The 24,264-nt window shown below is 43.2% G+C and overlaps 1 protein-coding gene across 1 annotated transcript in view; it reads right to left on the bottom strand.

Annotated features, from left to right (window-relative positions):
• AUTS2 (activator of transcription and developmental regulator AUTS2) overlaps positions 1 to 24,264 on the bottom strand; it is a 973,254-nt gene that overhangs the window by 746,574 nt on the left and 202,416 nt on the right. Inside the window, exons 4-5 of the mRNA XM_085302011.1 lie at positions 646 to 727; positions 437 to 534 (exon numbers count right to left, since the gene is read on the bottom strand). Coding sequence (XP_085158137.1) covers positions 437 to 534; positions 646 to 727 — 180 coding nt within the window. The remainder of the gene's footprint in view (positions 1 to 436; positions 535 to 645; positions 728 to 24,264) is intronic.

Genomic DNA, 24,264 nt, shown 5'->3' on the forward strand with positions numbered 1-24,264 from the left:
TCCGCGGCCGGCGGCTGCGCCCCAGCTCCTGCGGCCAGCCCCCTCGCCCGCCTCACGGCCCGCTCCCGGGAGCCATCTGCCTCCTCGTCCCCCCAACTTTCTCCTCAGTTTTGCTGTCCCGCTTCTGCCGCCACCCCCGGTGCGACCCACGGCGCAGCCTCTGGCGCCCGTCCCCGTTGCACCGCTCTCCTCTCCCCCGGGGCCTGCGCCCCCCTGCCCAGGCCCACCCGGGACAGCCACCCGCCGCTGCCCTTGGCCTGTCCCGCGCCAAAGCCCACGCGCCTCTGCCGGGCCGCGGCCCGTGGTGGGGCGATGCCCCAACACGGCCGCCCCAGGGCAGCCGCTGGCCCGGTTGCCAAAAACGCTGTTTAGACACAGGGACTTTCTGCTTTATTTTTCATCTATTGCAAAGTGGGTTTGGCTACCTTTGGCTTACCCGTACACGGCTCTTCCCTTCCCCTTTGGTGAGCATCCATTTGCCGCCTTCTGTTCCTGCCTTCCCCTCTCCCTCCGCACTCTGCAGATYCCCAGTCTCTGTTGTGCAGAGGGGCTACGTTAGGGCGTACTGTCCACGTCTGTGGATCTGAAGCAGTGCAGATTGCACACATTTACTTCCTGAGCTTGTGCTTAYTGCACCCTTCCCACCTGGTGCTTCTCTGTCTCTGGTCCAGAAGTAGTGGCAGAGGGAGCAGGCACAGAAGGAAAGCTCTGTGYGTGGCTCTACAGTCTGGTTTAAGGGGAAAGCTTTCGGAAAAGAGACCTGTTAGGATTAGGAGATTTCCTGGGAAGGAAGAAGGGTGGAAACGAGATGGTGGAGTTCAGGATCCTGCATGGAGGAAAAGAGGAACAAGGAATAAACAGCAGCAAATAGGACTGAGGTGGGGAAGAGAAACAGATCTGGGAAGTCCTAATATTCAGGGCAGAGAAGTACAAAGGGCTCTGGAGAAGCAGCACTGGTTCTCTTCTGTCTACAAGATGAGCAGGCTATTGCACAGTTTGAAATACTTGCCGGGCAAAGGGCTGGAAGGAGAAAAAGAGAAAGCAAAATCATTTAATTCGCCATCTCTACAAGAACCTTATCTTGGAACACACGGGTTTGCCTCRTACTGCCTGCTCTAACTGCTAGTCATTTCCTTATTGCGATAWCAAGGAGGGCTACAACTTGTTTTGGAACACAGGCTATGTTCTTCAGGGTGTATTTTTACAATAGTCTCCCTCTAGRCTGCTTAGAGTCACAAGGGATGATTCTCCACTTGATTGCATAATATGTTGTTTACTCTGTACCCTAACACTTAGGCCACTCTGGTCAAGCAATGTTTTTAATCTATTTTCTTAGAGTATAAGTGATTACAGGAAATAACTGAGAACAGAGCATACCTTCTCTCTCCAGAAGAAAATTACATCTTTGCCACTTCTCTCCACGCAAAATCTCCTGGATGCAATACAGTGATTTTTAAGCTGGAGCATATGGGTTTGAACCAAAAGAAGGAAGTACAATGCTGCTAGTAACCTGATAGTGGAAGATCACATACCTTACAGAAGGCCACACTGCTCATTGTAGAGGTACATGGCTAGTTTTTAACAATCCTTAAATATTGAGCTAGAGAACAACACATCCTAGATCTGACCTTAGATCTCTCCATTAACATTTTTTTTGGTGTTTACCAAATACAGTTCTTTATCTTTCCTCAGATTCTTCTTTCTCACTTCTAGCTGTATGCCAGACCTATGTAACCYGACTATACAGAAGAAACTGTATGGGCATTGTTAAACTGATAGAGTTTGTGCATACGGAAAAGCTCAGATATTRCAAAGTCTTTCTTCTAAGAAATATTAAGCTGTACTGTATAAAACAACTGTTGGTTTTTTGGGAAAATAACTATGCAATTTTCAGGGCAATGTAATTGATTATCGTTTCCTGCACATCCATCACCATTAAAGTGACTTAAGAGACCTGTAGTCGGATATGTTTTTGCAGACATTCGTTGCATGGCTGAAAGTCTACTCAGCCTGTTCTCTTCTTGAATGCACATATGTGGAAAACAGGAACAATGCGTGATTTATTTTGCATTCTTTATAAAAATAAATCCMTAGATTTGCACATCTACTGAAAAAGTAAGATTAAAAACCATCTATCTAACTCATCCTCTATTGAGAAACATTTTTCTTATGGTAATGTTTATATCAAACATTAGAAATCACTCGTTACCTTCTCAGGTGCTATATAGGCAAGTTGTCTCTTCTCTGGGTCTGACTGAGCATCAACAGGAGCATTTCTATTAACCTTATTTGATTAGAGAGGGAGGGCAGGTAGACCCTATAGTCTCAGAAGCCTCAGAGACACTCGTGAAATTACCTGTCTGGGATGTTCTTACCTCCAGCTGAGAATTTCAAGTGATCTTACCAAGAAGGATACTGCAGACCTCCATGCAGATTTGTTCTTAGGCCGCCTGTTAGCTTTTCCTCTAGAAGTACATCTTGCCTGGCGCTTGGCATGAGAAAATAGCTTTTTTGTTGCTTTGTAGGCACGAGTATGAGCTAGCAACTTGCTGAGTCAGTATTGGTGGGCTTTCTGCCTAGTCTGCTGAAGTGGGTACTCTTAGCTTATTAAGCCTAACACCCACAGAAAGGGTATTTGTTGAACATTTGCTAACACGTATACAACYTACTGATTTGAGACAGACACCACCAAAAGCTTTGTGGTCTTCCTGTTTCTAAGTAATGGAGAAATAAAGGTTTATACGGACCAAAAGCAACAATTAAAATTTCCRTAACATCATTATGGATTAAAACAAAATACAATCTGCAACTATAACAACAACAGTAAAAGGGTTTTATTAGGACTAGCCTCTGGCATGCCTGTCTGAGAAGGATATCATGAAATAACTTAAGTTGGGAAGTAATTCATTACTTGAGGAAATGGCAAGAACCTTGCTTCTAACAAGAGCAATTTGCAATGTGTTTGGGGGTTAACTTTTCAAGATGGCATTTTTAAAACTTCAGGACATGTAAGATGCTCAATGAAGGCAGAAGTGCTTTCTAGGGATAGCCTCCTTTTAGGGGGATAGGTAGTTTAAAGTAGTTAAACTTCTGTCTTGTAGAACATAGGTTTTATTTTAAAAGATGTTTGGGTTGAGAATGCAAAAACAAGGGAGATGATGGGAAAAACACTTTTGTAATTGTTTTGACACTGCTTTACAAGAACATTTCTAAAAATAGCAAATAAGTACCAAAATTCCAATAAAAAAGAAAAGCCAGAGTGATTGTGTGGATAGGAGAAGAATTTAAAAGTTCCATAAAACTAAAACAATTTTAATCTAATTACTTATACATATATTGCTCTATAAGCAATAGTATTGCTTATACATCTGTAAGAGAAGACTAGTGATAGGGCCTAGAAAGTGTTATCCTRGAAGGAGGTTTAAAACAGAAGCAGGAAAGGGGAAGAAGCACCCAAAGCAAGCCAGCARGGAATAGTATAAACTCATGACCTTTAAGAGAGGAAATAGCTCAAGAATAATGATTAAGACAGCCACATCTCATGTGCTTCTTTCCTAACAATCTTGTAACCATTCCTATCAATACCGTAAGATCATGGGGTACATGGAAACATTGGGAGGTAGATAGATTAGCGGGCCCAGAAGAGACAAAGCTAGGATTTTTTGCAGCTAGTGGAAATCATTGTGTAATTGTTAGTTATTTCTTTAAAATACCGTTCAGTCCAGGAATTTTGAGAATTGGGAGAAAACTGGATAGAAGTTTCCCCACAAAGGATGTAAGACCAAGTTAGTCTGCCTGACTTACTCCCATAAATAGTTAAAACAAACTTTGAAACAAAAGTATCAATAAATTTTAACAGAGAGGAATCAGTGCAAGGAGGAGATAAGAATCTCCTGAGTCTTGATCTATTGGCTTGAATGGATCTACGCTAATTTATACCAGGCCAAAACCTGGACCCTAGAGAATACAAGAGTCATGAGCAATAAAGCTGTATATGTTTGTCGTGTATGGCCAGACAAACTCAGGAGTTCTTGGTTGTTTGCTTTGGTCTGAAASTATTATGAAAATGGATCCTGCTACTTCCTTGGGATTTGATAATATACACTCCGGTAGAAGGCAACTAAACCTGTGCTTCTAATTGCTTAAGTTTTCTTACCTACAGCATGAACATTAGTGAATCACAACATTAGCAAGTAGAGAGAGTAAAGCAGATGTCACTGGATTTCAGGAAGCCTCATTTGAAAATTCAGAATTGTGAGGATAGGACAAATTCTGTGTTGGCTGTGAAACTAAAAAGCATGGTCGTAAACAGCAATATCAGAGATTATGTCATTGTGGATAGAGCATCCTGGAAAGTTTGATGTTGCAATTCCATTTTATTAAATACCTTATCTAAAATATAGTGCATCAATGAAATTTAGAGATGATGCTGGATTTGAAATAAACACAAATACTCATGTTAGTGGAGGAACAAATATAAGGGACACCAAGAACAAGATTAAAAAAGGAGTAAAAGGTAATGAATTATATTCCTAATGGAAGCAAAGCACAAATTGAAAATATTATATAATAATAATCAATATAAAATATAATAATGTAGTTCTTCAATTAGCACCATAAAAAGCTAACTGAACTTCTAAGGTGGAACCCTGACCTCAATTACATGTAAATGAGAAAACTCCTATTGACTTTAGGAAGTTCAGCATTTAGTTCTGAAGTGTTTTTTTTGTTTGTTTGTTTTTTGGTTTTTTTTGGTTTGAGAATGAGATTCTCAAAAGCAGCTAAGAGATTTATAAGCATATCCTGGTGTTTTTGTCCTCTTCAAAATAATTAACAAAACCARGTTGCTAAATATGTGTCTGCTCTAGAAGTTGGTCACCTTTTATTACCAGAAAAGACTGTTTATATTTCAATGATACTGAGTTCAGATTTCATTGTGACATGCTATACCAATTCTACTAGTATGTCACAACATTCTAATCRATTTAGATACTTCTTTTTCTCCCATCTTAACACAAAAGTATATTAAAGAAATACACTAACCATGTTCTCCAAGCATTTAAAAATATATATATAAAAGAAATTATGTTTTAGCCCAACACAGGTTATGGTGCAGGAAGTGAAATTTAATAGCCTGGGTTATCCAGAAGGTCAGATGACCTTATCGTAGTCCTTTCTGGCCTTTAACTCTACGAATAAATTAGAAACCTGATCTCTCAAAGTTTTAATTTCAGAGCAGTCTTTGTAAATGAGGCGGAGTGGAATTCTAATAAATTACATCCTTCTCAAACGTTTATTTTTCTCCCTGAGAAGAGTTTCTCTTAGAAAAAAAAATGTTTTGTTCCACATCTTCTAAACTACAAAAAATTTATATCTCTTCATGTCTTACACCGAGCTATGTGCCAGCACAGCAATTATTAGAACATTTTTATTGATATTACAGAGCTCTCTATGAGATGTGAATTAAATTTATCGTGAAAATTGATTTTTAATGACAGCTCRGGTTTACATTTCTACAGTTCATACACTTCCACTTTTTTTTGGCAATGCAGTAGTGCAACTACAATATCTTTATCTGTCAGAAATGGATTAGAAAATATACTATACTTTATTCACACTTACCAGTGTTATTCTATTGATGAAAACAGGAGACTGTTCTATGGAAGTTAATTTATAGAGTGCAGAATTGGTCTACCTGGCCAAAATCTTCCTACCTGAAGTTCCTAAATCTGCTTAGGTACTTACAGGAGCATCTTGATTTTTAAAGCTGTTGGACAAGCTCAGCTTTCATTGTAGTTTTGTAAGAATTATGGCACACCACGTTCCTGGAATCACTTTGTCATCCTCTGGCTCTCCCTCCCTCCCCCCCACCCCATATATTATCTTTTCTTATTACTAACAAACCGCTGCAGGTGACTTTTGGTTTAGCAGACTGAACATGACACTGGATACTAAAGCAGTTTAGAGTGCAGGGAGTGCTGCTTTTTCATCTACCTGTTTCCTCAGCTGCTGCAAATGAGAGGGGTGAAAGGATTCCCCAGGCTTGCTACTTAACATATTGTATTAATRCATCTTTATGAAAAGAATTCTCTGAGGTGGGACGTGCAGGAGCAGGGTCTGGGCCTTGAGCATGACAAGTTCTCCTCTAGCCTTGCGCAGACCGAGGATGGAAAGGTACAATGTGAAGTCAAATGTAATTACAGATCACTCCACGCAATAATAACGCCAGCTGAACATCTAGCATGCTTATTGTCCGGCAATAAGCTGGTGGCTTCCAGAAGAAAATTAGGTCCATGTTAGTTTAAGCTACTGTGGATAAAACCTCCAGCTCAGTTAAAATGTCACTTCCGCTTCTCCAAAATAGCTGTATTTTTGTAAGACATATCTGTGTAGGAGTTGGGAGGAGAGGGGGGAAGGAGATGGTTTCATTGGCTGATGGGGAAAGGATTATTGGTTAAAAAGGATCCCAAGCAAACTTTTACAAGGTCTTCTGTGACTAATAAAACCTGAGTTTTTGAAATGTACTACAACCCAGTTGTTGTTAAGAGATAATTCTCTTCGATGCGGATGCTTCCATCTTAAGTGCAGGGGAAAGAAAAAGGGAGAAGGAAAATTGATGGGAAGGCCCTGAAAGCAGAGGAGGGAAGAAGTCTGCAATTTCTCTCCCTTTAACACTTCAGGCATAGGACTTGGGAAGTCTGCTCAAAGAAAGCTGTGCAGAGTACAGCTTGACAGGCACTGGGAAGGAACCCTACACAAGGCACTTACCTGTAATGCCAGGGAGACCTGTGAAGAAATCTGGGAAGACARTAGTCCTTTCCAGGCTGGGTAAGGTACTGAACATCAGGACTTCATCTGAAAGGCGATGGTAGATAAGGTGAGGTTACCTTCCTTGCAGTATAGTCTTTCTATCAGTGAACACCTGATCATAGGTCTGTGAATAGTGCCTCAGAAGAGCTTTGCATGAGTGCTCTGAGATTCAGATGAAGGTTTTTAATCATCCTTAGCAGGTCTGAGGCATTCTGTAGCTGCAAAGGGTAGTAAAAGCCTTCCCTATGTGATTTGTGTCGTGTATTTCCAGCTGTTTTTCACCTCTTCTTGCTTTCAGACTCAAGGGCCTCCTCATGGGCCCATATGCAAGATCAGGCATAGAGGCGTTTGCTCTCAGTCCTGCAATTGCAGCACAGCCGCTCCTTCAGCAGTGATGCAGCATCATCTCTTTTGTGTCCCCTCCAGGCAGAAATGGGCGTATCTTCCCGGTCAACCATCTCTAGGGTGTTTCTTTTGTTTTTGGCCTGTCCTTTCCATCCTCCAGATGTGCCCCATTGCAACTTGTTCCCATGCTTCAGTCTGGAGAGACAGACACTTCAGTCTTCTGGGAAAGGCAAGGTTGGTTGTTTATCAACAATAAATCATGACTGGGAGCGCTGTTTCTTGGGGTGCCAAGTCCTTTTAGTGGCAGTTGGATATCTACGGTGTCTTTAAAACCCCAGCCTGCATATCTGATATATTCCACAGATGATATACAAGCAGCCCCATTATTTACAGAGCTTCACTGGTATGTGTCTAGCTAACCTGTTTGCTTGCCCCAATCTAAAATATCCCATCAGTACACACTGTATGTATTTGGTTCTAAGAAGGCAATCCCTTTTTATCTTCTGTGAATTTGAAAATAGATCCAGCTCCTTGAACAAAAGATAAAAATAATAATGAGGCAGGCACAAGCAGTATAAATCAATATAGCACTACTGATGTCAACAGAGCTATGCAAATATATACTATCTGAGGATGACACATAAAATCAAGCACTAACTTTATACAGAAAAAGATAGAAACAACAACAGCAATATTAAATACACTTTTCAGCTATGCTCAAAATGGATTGCAGAGTAAGTCATCGTTGTAATATGTAATTTGAGAGGGCTATGAATTCTTCTATGAGCATGTTGCAGGAGATGAAGAAAAAAAAAATCAAAGCACAACCTTGCAAATAACATTCCCCTCTGATATTAACAATAAAACTCTAACGCCGCTTGGCTTTAAATTACAATTCTAACTAGCTCTAGGAGGTTGTTTTAAATTCTGTTCTGCCCCCAAAAGTCAGGGCTACAACAGTGCCAAAATAAATGGCACCACAGGTAAGTGATCTGAGTCAGCATTGGTCAGCCTGGAGCATCATTCTTTCAGAAATCATTTTTGCCTGCAGTGAGTATTATGCTCATCCTGCAAGCAATGCTCCTATTGCGGCACAAGGTCTGCTTGGTACAGTCCAAGTTGGGTAAGCCCAAGTTGGATAAAGCCCTTAAGTAATTAAGAAACATACCAATATCGTTAGTGCATGTGTTACTCTCTTAGCAAAAGAAGCCATTGGTCTCACGCAGAGTGCCAGCAGGGGCAGAACGGTGTATCTTTTGGTTCAGCTGCCAGTCCTACATTGGTTTACTAACACAAAACTTTTAACATATGCATGAAGTCCCTTTGTGACCTGATGGACTCCTGACTTTGAGGTTCCCTGCTGTCAAATCTGACTACAGAAGTCAGTAATGGGCAAACAAAGSTAATAAAATAAAATAAACAGCTTAGCAATTAATGCATGTGCCTACCCTGTAAGTTCTTCACACAGCAAACTTGTTAAATATTCACCTCATATTCAWTTCACAGAATGGAGTTATTCTCCATACCCATTAACTGAGACAATTACTAAACACCAAGATCAGATTAGCTGATGTATCTTGAAAAGAACAAAAAAAAAAAAAAGAAATCATTGCTGCAGCAAATTGCAGAAGTGTTAAAAAACTCGAAAGGTTGTTCAACTCATAGACATTTTTAAGTAAAGCTAATAAAACATGGCTACTTCATTATTCATTCATGAGAAAAAGTGCAGTTCAAAAACTACATTTCAGCAGAGAAGATGGTCTGTAATATCCTGTCTTTTGTTCATCGTTGCCATGATCTGCATATACATCTTGTTTACGTAGCAGTCCTTTTAGTGCACAGAAGAGCAACCYTGTGAAGTCAAAGCAGCAACCCCCTTCCATTTAGACAGCCTTTAAGTCAGCCCCAGTTCAGGGACAGAGCCCTGCAGAGCGCAGGAACCTCATGCTGACAGCGTTCAGTGCTTTCTGGGGTGAATAACCTCTGCCTAGTTTCACCAAATCCTTAATAAAAGTCTAGTGCTGCTCCTGCTGAATTCAGTTGCAAGACTCCCTTTGCCTTTAATTGGCAGTATTTATCAACTGTGGGATGCAGACCAAGGGCCRCGTAAGGAGATCTCTTCCCTGGCTCTGGTTCTGACAGTCGTCACCACTAGCGCTGGGTGTATAACCCCAGTCACTTGCTCTGCACCCAGGCTGTCCGCAGAAACGATGGAATTCGTTTCCCTGTTTGCAGGGAAATTGATATTGCTCATGACGGCAACCTTGATATTGCTCATGACAGCAACCGTAAGCCGAGGCTGCTGTGGTACGAGAACACGCTGCCTCCGACACAAAATGCTGCGCTGRACTGAGATTTTCAGAGTCAGCTACAGAATTTGGACACAAACTACGGGAATTTCAGTATGTATCCAGATCACACAAGCAAGTTCAAAATATAGTCTTCAAGCATCACTAGTCATAATCACTGAGGCTTTTTTTGCTCCATTTTCTCCTATGTATCCAGTTAGTCATTATTTCTTCATATTCTCCCTACCTCTTTCCAAGTAGAGATATTCTAGCAAAAAAACTTCCGGGAGTGTAGCTTTCTGACAAATGAGGCAAAACACCAAATAATTAAACAAACAGGCAGCATGGGGATCCATTGGAGGAACAGGAATAGTTTGGTTAGAAAAAGGCTGTTCTGGGATTTCAGTGATCTGATGCACCTTACTCTCATGTTCTTCACCTGCTGGATTGTTCTTGCCATTTAAATTTAATCTGCAATTTCACCTTTCCTCGTGTTTTCCATGCCAGTTGCTGTAATTAAAGCTCTTCCACTTTCCAATGCAGTTCTTAAACCAATTATTTTTATTATTTAATTTTTTTCTTTTAAATCTTTTTTCTTTCCCCAGTCAGAAATGTATTTGTAATTTTCTCACATAAAATCACGTAGCTAAAAAACAACTACCATGCATTATTTGAAGAGGAAAGTGGGACAGGGATGTTTATCATTCATAAAGGACTCAACCATGTGCTTGAGCTAAGAAAGGAAAAAAGCTGATAAAGGGGAAGAAAAAAAAAAAAACACTCTGAGATCTGGCCAAGTCTTTTCAACACAAGGAAGGCTGGATGGTRAACTCTTGGAGGAAGATGTAGACTTTGTCCTCTCACTGCTGGGTACTGCACAGAGGCTCTTCTTTGTGCCTGTTACTTCTGTAGGTAAATAATAGCAAAATAATAGCAGCAATAATTTCATAATAAATGGACGTAGGAAGGATATAAATGTAGGCCAGCTACCCTTTTCCTTTGGGGTTTTTAGTTGACTTTCCTAAGGAAAGAAGCCTATGGAAGCGTGGTCTGTCTCAGGGTCTCTTCCCCCGTTTACCTGAAAGCTCAGATTTGCCGGAGAGGCCAAGCTCTGAGAGCGGCCGAGCGTCTCGGAAGAGGACAGCAGCTCGGGGAAGGCAGCCGCGGGAGCGGGGACGTGCCTCTGGCCGCGCGGAGCCAGGGCTTTCCCCCTGCCCRCGCCACCGCGGCAGCTCGGCACAGACCGCTGCGCCCTGGCTGCGGTACAGCCGGCAAACGAGCAGCGCAGCGGCTCGGGGAAGAGGCTGTGTTTCGGCCCGCGGTTTGGATCGTTCCTGTGTTGCGAAGGAAGTACGCCCGTGCGCAGCCTTGGGGAGCAACGATCCAACGAGACTTTCAAAGGACAACTCCTTGCCTAGGGGGAGCGATAGTAGATCACACGCTGCTTTCAGACCTAGCAGCCTCGAATGACAGCAGAGAGATAAAGTTGCTTACCTCAACCCCTTTACAGTAAGGCCATAAAAACCTATCGCACTAAGTCATTCTCTGGAGCCTGCAATTATGCAGCTYCTCGTTCCCCCATCCCTTTTGGGTTCTGCCTTTTACAGCACACCTTAGGCAGCTATGGCATTTGGGGGGCTCACAGACCAGCTCAAGCCCCATCTAGCAGTGGGAGCCGTGTCCTGCTCCCACCGGTCCGGCTGGCCGCTGGGACTGCCCCTGCTGCCGCGCTCTGGGACCACACGGCCGACCTCGGCCGGGAAACGCCAGGCACGCGTGGAGCATTAATCATCTTTTCTGAACATCTTAACTTAATAGGGCTTTGCTGTTTCAGCCAACTGTAAAATCAGAACAGGACTTGGTAGCCTGACAGCGTTATCTCATCAAGATCCCAATTTGTTGACTGTTTTTTTCTCGTTGTTGTTTTGTTTGCTTTCAGTTTATCCTCAATTCTCTTTTCATTTCCCTCCGTATTGATTTTACAATTTTCCTTTCTGCTTTTCACATTTCACACGCTTATATTTCAGCAATTTCTCTTCTCCTCATGTTTGTATTTAATACATGTGTTTGACTCCATGCTTAAACATATATAGTCCAGGTATCTTAGCAGCTTAATAATGCCCACCAAGTCCCGTCTTCTCTTGTTTTCACTYTGGTCGCACTAACAGTATTCCGGCAGCTGAGTGCTAGGACCTCCTTTCAACTGAATAAATCAAAACAGAAAAATAGGGGACAGGGTGCCCTTGATAAYTCCTCTGATCTTCAAGCAAGTTCACAGGCTCAGAGGTTGCAGCCGTTTTTATCGCGCTGCTGAAAAAATATTAGGATTTTGGCAGAAAGCCTAATTTATTTCCTTCTTTATATTAGTGCATTAACATAAAGGGAAGTACAGCTAACCGGAGCACGCAGCGTGATCACTGCACGGCTCGGTATTCCTAGTGCCTGCAGCATTCACGGGTACAGCTCGGAGGAGAGAGCACGACTGTGCTCGGGCCTCGCGTTTAATGCGGAGCGGCTGGGCAGCGCTGCTGGCGCGGGCCTGGCCGCGAGCCGCTCGGACGGGAAGCTGCAGACCCTTCAGGAGCACCCTCGGCTTCGGAGGGAGCATTTCTGCAAGCGTGCGACTCCTCGCCCACCTCGGTGGGCTCCGTTTTGCCCCTGGCGTAAATCGCAGCGCGCAAGGGGCGGCATCGGGGCTCCGCGGTGTAAAGCCTCCCAAAGGGCTCAGCAGCAGTTGTTGTTCTCCTGCAGTACAGCTCGTACACGCAGCCATAGCTGGAGGGGAAAGCTGTACCTCCTCCTCCCAATATTACAGCGAGGAAGGTGTTTATGTAAAAACAGATGAGCAGATGTGCATCTGTTTGACTTAACTCCCATTAAGCACACAAATAGTCATGGGCAGGACTGGACCATTCAAATGCAGCAGGTCGAATCCCCTCCCTGCAGTGATCAGCCTGGGAAGACTCACAGCACGGGAATCTGCTGAGGACGCAGGGCTGCGACTGGCAACCCTTAGATCACGGTGACATCAAGAGCAACCTGAGTTTTTATCYAGTCTCTTCACCACTCTATTGTAATTGGGTTTTTTTATTATTAAAAAAAAATAATATTGCTGTTAACAGCATAATTTAGGACACCCTGACACTGAAAAAGAAACATCCCGCCTCAGTGTGTGTGTTTTTTTTTTTTTTTTTTTTTTTGAGAGAGAGAGAGTAAGTAAGTCTACTCCTACCTCAAACTTTGGTGTCTGACAGCATCTCTAGAGTCTCCGCAGCAGAGAAGTGGCTATTTAGTAATCCCAGCTTCTGAAAAATAACAGAAAAGACAGTAGCCGTCATAGATTTGGAGAAAAGTTTCAAAAGCGTATATAGGATACAAATAACATCCTTTCACGGCGAGTTGTTTAACATAGTTTTCACAAATGCTACTTGTAATGCCGCTGGCTATTGGCTTGATTTGGAAAAAATTGGGCTCTCAGTCTTGAGTATGAAATCTCTCTCTCTCTGTAATTAAGATTCTGTCTTTTTTTAAAAAAAGACAGATCTTTTAAATTGATATGAAGTTAATTTACTTATGTTGAATCTCAGAAAATTAATTCTGTATTCACAGCGTAAGGTGCAAGTTTGGGGAGGATACGCTGTGATCACCATACAAATGAGAGCAAATAGCTGTTTAAGCATCACACGCATCTCGATCTACAGCATCAAACTGCAAGAGATACTGAAGATCTGTATTAAGCATGGATTATTCTGTATTTTTTCCATTTTCTTTATTCAAACCTTCACAGACTGTGTCAGATGTTGCATCTGCCAGAACTGCTTTCAGCGTTGCTTCACACATTGCTTTCCATGTAGAAAGCTCTGTTTTTCCAGGACTGTTTCTCCAACACTAAGGTGCAATTAAGGCTCCATTTTTGGTAGCTCATCTAAACTAAATTCAGAAAATTTGCTGGCTAATTCATCTCCTCCCCCCCCATAGTAGGAAGGATTCTTCTGCCCATTTTTTTCTTACAGCAAAACCAAGAAACTTCATTAGTAAGATTGCCTGGCATAACATAACCAGCCCCTCAGTTTTCCCCYCATATGTGGAACACACTGGAATGACTGGGGTTGCCACAATAGCTTACAATCCTCCTGAAACAGTTCAATAGAGGAATTTTGTTCCTCTAGAGAGTTGGATGCTCCTGAGGCACTGAGCTGACCTTCTCAAGAGCTTAGAGGTACTATAGTGGAGATAAATCAGTGAAATTCCAGAGAAAATTACCAGTCTTTRTATAACAAGAATTTAGGGAAAGCAGAGACTGGACTTTTATTTATGTAATAAACAATGATGATGTAAAAGTCAGGAGACAGTGGTAATATAGCAAACTCTAAAATTATTTTCAAGAACAGTATCATACACTTTAGACAATCAGAAATACAGCCCCTGAGAGTGTGAGATTAATTAAACTGCGACGGAAGASTGTATTTTCAAAATCTAGGGAGGTGATGTTCGTAGAGGAATCAAAAATAGTAAAAGTGACATAAAATACAGGAAAATATGCTCTTTCAGATTTGTAGAACTGCAACCTCAAGCTTTCCAGTTACTTAATAGGCAATACTGCCTGTCTGCAGACAAAAGAGAAAAAGGAATAAGAAAAAAAAGCAATTGATCTATAAAGAATGCTCAAGTTGGACAGGATGCTTTCTCCCCTCATGCTCTGCTTCTCAGTAACGGTTATGGAAGGCCAGTCTGTTTTTTTTTTTATTATTATTATTACCATTTTATTAGAAGTTCAGTTCCTGCTGTGTCTGAACTTTCTACAATTGTTGGAGAATAAGTCAAACGCAACACTACATAAAATAAGAGAGTTGAGTAACTGCTATGGGAAGAGATTTACAATCTGAGTGCATAAAGCTTTGTGTTGTTGGGTTTGTTCTTTTTTTGTTAGAACTTAACTCCACTTCTGTGGCTGAACTCACATTTACCTGTATTAAACTCTCACCCAGCTTCTCCCTTCAAATACACAAGTGTGTCTGTGCATTTCCTGAGCTATCCCGTTGAAAGACTAACATGTGGGTGGTCTGGCTGAATCCCTAGGGCTCAGGGGAARAATCTGCAACAGGAACCCCAGATCATGAGACAAGGTCAGATGCTGAGAACTGTAATCACGTAATCACCTGGGTGAAGCATTGACCAGCTGGAGTGTAACTACAGAGATGACACAAGTGAGTCAAAGTAACCCCAGCTTCTGGTGGTAAGCTGTCCCCATGTCCCACCTGCAGGGTTTCACTCACCGAGTGTTTACTCACAGGCAACAAGATTACCATAACACATCTAGTAAAACCAGAACTGATCTGTACCCCACATTTGTAAGATTAAAAAAATACTCTCTCTTCTCCCTTCGAAGGGCTACCAAGCAAAGACAGCGTGCAAGCAAGCAAACCTCTCTGAACACCTAAATCACCCACCTTTTTTTCCTTGCTCTCCTGTTTCTCTTGAGCCAAGGGCGATTTGGAAAACTTATATTCTGACAATAAGGAAAAAAATCAGATTTATCTTCTACATCATGAAAATAAAGCACCATTTGACTCTCTCCACTACTTCTAGCTGCCAGAGTCTAGTAGAGACACAACTTGCAGTGAGAGGATAGATACCTCCRTAGGCTTGCCATATTCCAGCTCCATCATGTCTTGTTCTTTATGATCCCCTGCCTGTGCTCACTCCCGCTCTTTCTTTCTCATCAGACACAAGCTTTCTGGGGCAGTGAACATTCTTGATGTTTTACATTTGCACAGTAGCAAGTACAATGCAATTCCTGCCCTTAGGCATTAGCGCAAAACAAGTCTTAAAAAGGAGTATTACATTTTTGCCTTGACATATGGCTTTGTGGAAAATGTGACTCCGAACTTGGCTTTGCTACAGCCATCTTCTTCTTGKACACACGAACCAAAGGGAGAAAAGTCCGTGGGAGCTCTGCAAGCTGCTCTTGTTGGCTGGGGCACAGGGCTGCAGGGCCAACGGAGGAATTTGGGCACCAAGAGGAGAGTGACCCACAAGATCAATGCTCTGCAGCATAAGCACCTGGGACCTGCTGGAGATGGGGCCCAGAGGACCATGAGGAGCACAGCTCCTGGGGAAGCCGAGCAGAGACCTTCGGCAGCCACTTTGGCCATGCTGCACCCTGGGACAGGAGACTGGGCATGAAGGCTGCCAGAGGCCACCATTCAGGTAGTTTTTAGAGCTGACATATCCTTGTGGAGAATGACCTGTTCAAAGGCAAAATGAATTACRGATGAGATTTGAAGGAACCGTTTGAAAGCACTGTGTTTGGTCATTAGGTAGCAGTGGTTTGGGCTGTCAAGGTCACCACAAAAGGGGATGTTGGATGCCCAGCTGACACTCCTCTTTGATTTCAAGCTCCTTTTAAATTCATTTGCACACTTCCTAGCTAGCTGAGATACACCCTGGATTAGTAATACACACCACTGCTCCTCACAGCTCAGCCTCCTTTTGCTGCCTTGGAGAATTCCAGCTTCTCCTTCTGCTCTCACTTACCTTGGATTTTTATATCCGTCTGCAGTGTTTTCCCTCTATGCTGCTCTCATTTCCCTTCGCTGCCCCTCCACATAATCTTTATCCTTCTCTGTGCCTCATTTAATCCTGGCCACCCGATTATGCAAATTTCACATTTACATTTTGACAAGGCTGCTCCACCCTCTTCCACGTGGTCGTTATTTGTACTACAGATCATTTCCTCTTGCTTCCCCTTTCCAGGTCTTAGCTGGCTCTCAGCTCTCTTGCTGAGATGTTGTGTTCAAGCCATGGGGCTCAGCTGTGATCCACCCCCCAGCTCTGGCCAGGGCAGTGCAGGGGGGCACTGCTCTGGGGCCACGCCGCAAAGGACAACTTGGAGAAGCACATTTACCTCCCTCTTCTACTGTCTTCACTGATAGGAGAAACAGAAATGCATCTTCTCGCCAGACTGCCCCCTCCCCTGCCACCAGGCGCAGAAGGGGTATAGCCCTGAGAAGCTGAGCTAGGAATATAAGCATGGCTTTAAATACCTCCATCTCTCTTCCACTTTGCATGCGTTGATGCACACTTTAATCATTTTTCAATATGTTTTAGTTTTACATGTATTCCCCCAAAGATTAGCTGCACTTGTCTACTGTATATCTACAGAAAAATCACCCACAGTGCCTTTAAAAAAATAAGGTTCTGGTAAGAAATAAATTAAATATTATTTCTTCTATAACTTTGTTTTTAAATACTACATTTTCATCTGGCTTAGTAAAACTCACAAGATTTTGCAGTTCCGTCTTCCACCTCAAGTTGCATTTGTTACTCTCATACTCCACACTGGGTATTATATGCCCTCATCTCTGTAGCATTTAAGGTTATTCCAGTAAACTAGCACCAGTTTCTGCATCTGCTCACTCTCTTCCTTAGTGGAGATTTGTTTCTGCAGACTAATGTTTTATTTTGGTAAGGCCTTATTTATCTTAATTCTAAGTACATCCTGCTCTGCGTTTACATTGAAGAAGACAAGGTCAGAGAAGTATGTCTTATTTAGACTGGAAAGTGATGAAGTCTGAATGCTCCTGGTGAGAAGTCTCCCCATGGCAGGCATTATTCTTACTGTTCGCTTATAATGACCTTCATTAGCTCCCACACAAGTCCATTACCTCATCCCCTAGAAAGCCTCAGATCTGCGACACTTTATATGACAGTAGAATAACATCTAAAAGTGCAAAAGCCATCACAGCCTCACCAGACCGGGTCCAGAGGTACCTCTGGCCATACCACCAGCATCCACAATCATAACGTGTTCCTGACCCTGCCAGTATAGAGGGTTTATTTGCACGTTACCTGCTGAGGTGGCATTATAGCCCCAAGACATCATCATTCCCAAGGGCAAGAGAGGTGAAGGGCATGATTTAACCACAGGTGATGCTGCTTCAGAGAGACGTAAACGACCCTAAGCCTAAGACAAAGCCTGCAGCAGAGCTGGAAGCTGAGCCCAGACACACCAGACCATGGTCCATGAAGTTTTCTGTGTGATTTATGCACATGAGTTCTTATTAAAAAAAAAAAAAAAAATTAAAGGCAATGGGAAGGTATTTTTCCTCTTCTTTCTCTAACATTCAAGCTTGAGTGAGTGCAGTTACCAGAYCATATTAGCTTTGTTTCCCAACAGCACTGGACCCCGTTGCTGCTCTCACGCCCATTCTTCCGTTCAATTTTCCCAGCCCTATTGCAGCCTCCCTGTCTTGGCTCCTCTCCTTTCCTCAGCCACAAGGCCAGTCCCTCTTGCTGAGGCAGCAGGGACAGTTTGCATCGCTGAGCCTAGGGTCAGTACATCAAAGGGCTTCCTCCTCTTCCTACTTTTCTGTAGCACATGCTCATCTTTGAGCTTTTGTTTTTCCTCTCCTTATCATTCCCCAGATAGAGCCCATGGGTTGGTTTTCTGGCCAGGTCAACCCTCCATTTGCATTCCCAGTACATGCCTTTCTATACTTAGCTTCAACTTCCTTCCCCATCTTATCACCAGCCTTATCTGCTACCTTCAGTTTAGTGCCTTTTGCCTTCCCTTCATCTCTCTTCCCTCTCTCCTTTTCACATTTTTAAGTGAACTTTTCATGCACCACTAAGTCCACTCCATCACAGCATTGCCTTCGTTTCCAGGCGTGCGTGCTGCCCAGCYGGGACAGCCCTCTCCTCGCAGAGGGAGCAGACATGCACTCCCGCTGCACGCACCGCTGGAGAAGCGGCCAGCGCTAGAAATGCTCTGCGAGATGGATGCCCGTGGCAGTGCTAATGTGCTGCCGCTAGTGCATCTCGCTGCAATCGGCACATCAGTCCTGAGGGAAATCACAGGAAGATGATCTACAGTGCCAGGCCTCCCATTTGAATCCCAGCTCTTTTGCATCCTGCCAGAGCAGAGCACAGTCACGCTGAYGGCTGGGAACGACTGGCCTTTTATCACGTTGGCGCTGTATCATTGCTTATTTTGCTGCATACTTGCTCCCATCGTGTGCCGACTGTTCAAAGCCGGGGAGAAGATGCAGGGGAGGTGGAGCAGGAGAGGCTATGATTAACGCTAATGGCCTGGACTGGCGAGATGAGTCTGATAATGGCTGCTTGTTGCTTTTTTGCTAGCAGAGGAGAGCAATAACCATATGAGAAGGGAAAGGTCAGATGCTGAGGGAAATAGAAGCTACTTAAAGCTAAATGCCAGACCAGCGGTTTGRTGATGCAAGGACATATTTTCTCCTTCTTGCACTACAGGCCTCCCGAGCTCTGCAGCGGGGCTGCGGGTGCAACCCACCGCTGCCCCACAGCTCCTTCGCAGCAGCAGAACCACTGCAACTGGGACATTTCCCAAAATGCTGCTTTGGCATCAATCAGCGCAAGCACTCGAGTTCAAATATGACGGATGGCATCACGAATTGCTCACTTATTGCAACAGAGGTGACAACCTGCTTCTAATGAAATGGTCACTGCTGCTATCTTTGGCCTAGCAGTAGCCAGTTTGGCCAGGTGTAGCAGAGACTGGGGCCTGCAGAGTTAAAAGCACAGCTGTAGCTTCCTACCTCAAGCTGGAGGGACTGGTACTCCCAGCGCAGCAGTTACGGGTCAGGCTCTGCGGTATATACGTCCCAGGAGGCTGGATGTGCGTAGAGCCTGAGAAATCCTGGACGCTGCTTTGAACTTAAATTATTAATAGCCACCTCAAGGCTTCCTCAAGAAGATGAGCTAAAAACCCACAGCCTGTTCTGCTCCGGGAGGATGCTCCACCTTTACATTTGTGTCAAAACAGGGGACTTTCACAAATGTCTTTGTTGCCAGGGGCTTGAATTATGTACAGGGAACTTGGTGCTCTGCTGCTTCACAGTAAACAGTACATCGCTATGGACTTATTAATTCTTCCTGTATGCATTTATTTTTTTCTGTAGTGGTTTAAGCAAATAAAATGAAGTAACCAGAGGATTTTTACTGAGTTAATTAAAGAGGAGAGCAGTTCCAGGCAAGCATGACATTAAAGACTTGCCAAAAAACCTCTTTTCTGAAAATACTACCAGCCACTTTAAAGCATGCTCCAATTCTCAGGGTCTAATGGAAAGTCCTTTCCAGACAAACTGGTTCAAGTTCCAAAACAAGTTGTCTGTCTCAAAGTCTGGAAATAAGAACAGGCAGGAGGGAAAGGATTTTTGAGGGGAAAAAGAGAGAAAAGAGGTTATCTTAGATAATAGCATAAAAATTCTGCAAATCACTCTTCCTAAACATTTTAGCCCTGAGTTTTGAGCCACAGGCAGAACTAAGACAGCTAGTGTGGTGAACCAGAGTCTCAGCAACTTGGACACCTGAATTTGGTCCTAGATGTAGACATCTAGAGTCCATCTGATTTAACATTCTCCCTCTCTTTTCCCACGCTTTAAAGCTCTGTCCTGCTGTGCTGGGTTTGACAGGAAGCTCAAAGCAGTCATCCGTTTCTATAATCAAGAAATTTGCCACAAACAGCTCCTTAGCAAAAAAAAAAAAAAAAAAAAAAAAAAAAGACACACACGCACACAAAAAATCTGACCTGTTAATTTCTGAAGTAGTTTCCTATATGCAAAGTAGCTCTGCAACACTGGCTGGCTCTCAGATGTGAGAAGTGGCACTTTGTATTGCTCACAGTGGTGCTAAAAAAGTATAGATGTGAAATAGATTGGGAGATCTGCCAATACAAAGTTAATGGAAGTTCTCATAATTTCCCCAAGTGACATTACTGACCTGGGCTTGAAATGAAGCCAGGTCTGGTTTCACATCATCTAACATTTCACTAAATGTTAAACGATTGAGATAGAATTTTTATTAGGTATACCAGTATTTCATAATTTACCACAGCCTCTAGATATATATTTTCTTCTTAYAGTCCAAGAAAAGTTTATTATAGTCTTTTGAGATACATTAAARGGGTGTTAGTACAAATAAAGCTCCCTCTCACTATTCTCCACATGAGCTGCAAAAGCTATTTAATACCAACACGTTGGATACCTGGGGTGCTGCTTCAACGCAGAAGCATCCTACAAGTACACTCCAAGGCTCTTGAGGGCAGATGTTTGATGACTTTGAGCTGCTGCRGTGGGAGAAAGTAACTCAGTGACGCTGAGGGGAGAAAGACCTTCGCAAAGGCAGCCCACCAACAGAGTGTTATTTTTCAAAATGTACCTACTCAACCCAATGGCACCCACAGCAGGGAAACATAAGGTAAATTAGTGACCTTTCAGGCTCAGATGTTAAGAGAGTAGAATAGCTGAGAAATCCAGGGGCTAAGGTCAAGATAAAGAGCGCTGCATAAATGCAACAGCTGTAAGACACTGAAAAGGCATCAGAGGCCGTGAGCACCAGGAATATATAAATCATCYGGCGCAATCTGCTGCAGCAAGGCGTGCTGGGCTAGACGGTCTCTTTAAACTAGTGCCAAGCTTTTCCAAAAGTACACCGTTAAAATTAGGCTCCCAAGTCCAGATTTAGAAATTGAAAGGCACCAAAAGTGCTAAGCAYCCATCAAAACATATGGGCTTGCAAACCCTCTGGAAATCAGGTCATATGTTTGAGGCAGAGATTTTGGCACCTAGTTTCCCCTGAATTAGGAAGAGTCTTGGTCAGAGAACCCTTTTCTTCTCTTTAGGCTGAACTGAACAATGGGTGGAAATGTTTCATAATTTCCTTCTAGATTATTAAGAGTTTTGACCCATATATAAAACCCAGCAGCAGAACTAATGGAATCAGATTTCCAGTATTTCTTTTCCATAAGGAGCTTGGTGATACCTGTAAGGAGTGAGCTTATAAAACAGCCACTCTCCTTTAAACACATCTTATTTTCATAAAAYTTGTAAAAACTTAGCATCTTCATGCTATTTGGCTAAAATTGGTCCATTGTTTCAAAAAAATCTACTTTGGTATTTGGAAATCTGCATAAAGATTGTGGAATCCTGTCACTTGCAGAGTAAAACAGTAAAGTTGTATAAACCACTTATAAAGCRTAATCGTAATGGTCTTGTAAACACCCATGTGTTTGTGCTTATTGCARTGGTTTCAATTGTTGCCCAAAGTTGCCCAAAACCATTTCACAAAGTTCAGTTKCTGTGTTTTCCTTTCCTACAGGATTATATCCTGGGAACATAGCCTATTTAAAATTAAAATTAGACAGCAAATAACAACTATTTCCCAAATCAAGAGGAAACCAGAAGGCCCTATTTATACAACACAAAGCTGTATGGTTTCTGGAAAGCTTGCATGTTCCTCCCTTCTTGCCTCATTTGGGCTTTAATGGTAGAAAGAAAATTCACAAAAACAGCCTTGTTCTCTTAGAGAGGTGTACTTCTCAATTTGCAAGAGCTTTGAAGAAAATATCTTACTGCCTCTTTAGAACTTTTTTTTTGCCTCCAAAGTGTAACAAAACATGCAGGACTTCCTATGCACACATGTATAAAAATGAAGATAAATGCCACACTTTGGTTATTAGCATGTGCATTTTCTAAACATTCTTAACTTAAACACAAGCTTACTTTGAAAAAGCACACATGTAGGATCTTTGCTGCTTGGACAGATGCTTAGAGCAGCAGGACCTACTAGGGAGACCCAGCTTTTCAGCTTTCCTATGCTCACAGGTGGAGCTTTTTAACCTCAACCTGCAGCAGGTGGACTAGCTCCTTTAAAGAGCCTGGAGCAGGGAAAGGCTTGGAAGAAAACAGCAGGAATAGCCTTGTTTGAAGAGAAGTTTCACAGGGGTGTATGTKGTGCTGTGATTTCTGAGTTGCTCAGCTAACCCTCGAGGAGGTGAAGCGYTCTGCTCCCTCGTTCAAGGTCAGTCGCTGGCTGAGCGTTTGTCAYGTTTCTCTCTCCGGCAGCCGTCAAAGTAACGGGCGGTGGCCCGCTACGTCGGTGAGCCGGCGAGTGTGTTAGGTAGACGAGGTGTGATGCTGAAGACTCTGTGTTCGTACCCTGCTATTAACTCATGCAAAAAGCTGGCTGCCCGTTCTCTACTGAAGACGGAGAGCAGTAGGCTTGCAGTCCCGTTAGTGTGAGTAAGGATAGTAAATGACAGTTGCTTTTCCTAACCACGTGCTTTTCCTTCCAGTGTGATTCAAGTTGCTTCTGAAGTCCACTTGGGGCAGCTACCGCTCAAGGTTTTTTGGTCTCTCAAGCGTTTTATCGAGTCACTAGAAAGTATTTGCTCTCAGATGAGAGCACACGCTTCCTTGCATGCCCAGTGGTTCGGAGTCCTGCATGTCTCCGCCTGAGCTGAGAAGGCCAATGGAGGCGTGAACTCTGGTATTTCTGTGGGGGCATCCCTGGGGCTACGCTAGGCTTTAGAGCTCTTAACTCTGCCCCAAAGATGGTGCGGAGATCCTTTCTCTCATTTAGGTGACCAGGCTGAACGGGAGCGCTCRGCGTCTGGCTCCGTTTCCGTGCTCTGAGTTCTCTAACTGACCATCAGCAACATGTAGTGAGGGGAGGACAGAGAAAGTCAGAGAAACTCAGGAATTTGTTCTCAAAGAGTCAGCCCCTGCACAGAGAGCTGATCTCTGGAAGCTCAGCTCAYGTTATAGCGCATCCTTAGGGGAGTTCGGCTCCCAGCAGTACCCCGTGCCAAAGGGAGAGCTGGCTTTTCCGAAGGGTTCAGCATCTATGCCATGAACTTGCTTGAAACCATGGGAGTTTCATCTGGGGCTTGAATGGGAACCAAACTCTCTCTTGCCATCTGCCCCTCGGTGTAAGGGGCATGCCRAAATTCGCAGCCTGCTAAATGGCTTTTGCCTTCAGCTTTGCCCTAACATCAGGATTTCTCCCATTCTGCCACAGGTCCCCGCCTGTGAAATCGGGGCTGTAGCACTTCCCTTGATACATCTGGTTTCTGTGTGCGCAGCAATGTTTGCTGCTTTCAGGTCTTCTGGGCTCTAAAGGAATGAAAAAGGGTTTAAAACATTTAATGACAAATTTAGATCTCTTTTCAGGGGAGTCCTCAATGAGCTCTTATGGTATGTACAGCAGAATTAATTTGTCAGCGTAATAATCCTCAAAAATGCTAGTACCCCGGGGACTTATTGATACAATATAAAATTACAGATAACATCATTGCCAGTGTTCAGTAGTATCAATGCTGTTGTCTATCTTATTTTTCTCCCTTATAATCTTTTCTTGTCAGTCTTTTAGGTGGAACTAGCATTTTTGTCCTAATTAGACAATTAYACATTATGATGCACTAATTTGTTAACCTATGTTCACAAATCTTTTAATTACAGCAAATGTCTTTGATGTGCTGTTATTATTCAGCTATGGCAGTAAACAATTCAACAGCTAACTGGAAGGAACTCATTATTTTCTGCGAGACATTGTCATTATTTTTCAAAGTATTTTTTTTCCCTAGAATACAGGCTCAGAATAACCAGAGAAATGCACGGAGAGAATCATTTCAGAAACCAAACACCTCGTTCCTTCATATTGATAGTTATTATTGAAAACACAAAGACTAAGCGCGTTACGGACTTATTCTTCAGACACGATTCCCAAGCTCCGAAACAGCCCAAGTGACTAGGAAGCGTCGTCTAGAGGCAGCACAAGCAACAGGTACAAGACGTGTGCCCCTTCGCGGGCTTTCAGGCAAGGCACTGCTGGCTTCGTGGGAGACAACTATATAGCAAACACTTTTACTCATTTCTAAAGGTGGAGTAAAGCCTCTGTGCCTAGATCTCTCAGGTAGCCTTAAAGAGAAGACTTAGCCTGTCTCTTGTCCTTATTTTTTTGCTCAAGCTCGACATCCCCAGGCTGATATATTCTTCTTCTTCTT

Source organism: Rhea americana, unplaced genomic scaffold (genome assembly GCF_003343005.1).
Source record: "Rhea americana isolate MKP2758 unplaced genomic scaffold, rheAme1 scaffold_182, whole genome shotgun sequence".
Taxonomy (NCBI): Eukaryota; Metazoa; Chordata; class Aves; order Rheiformes; family Rheidae; genus Rhea; species Rhea americana.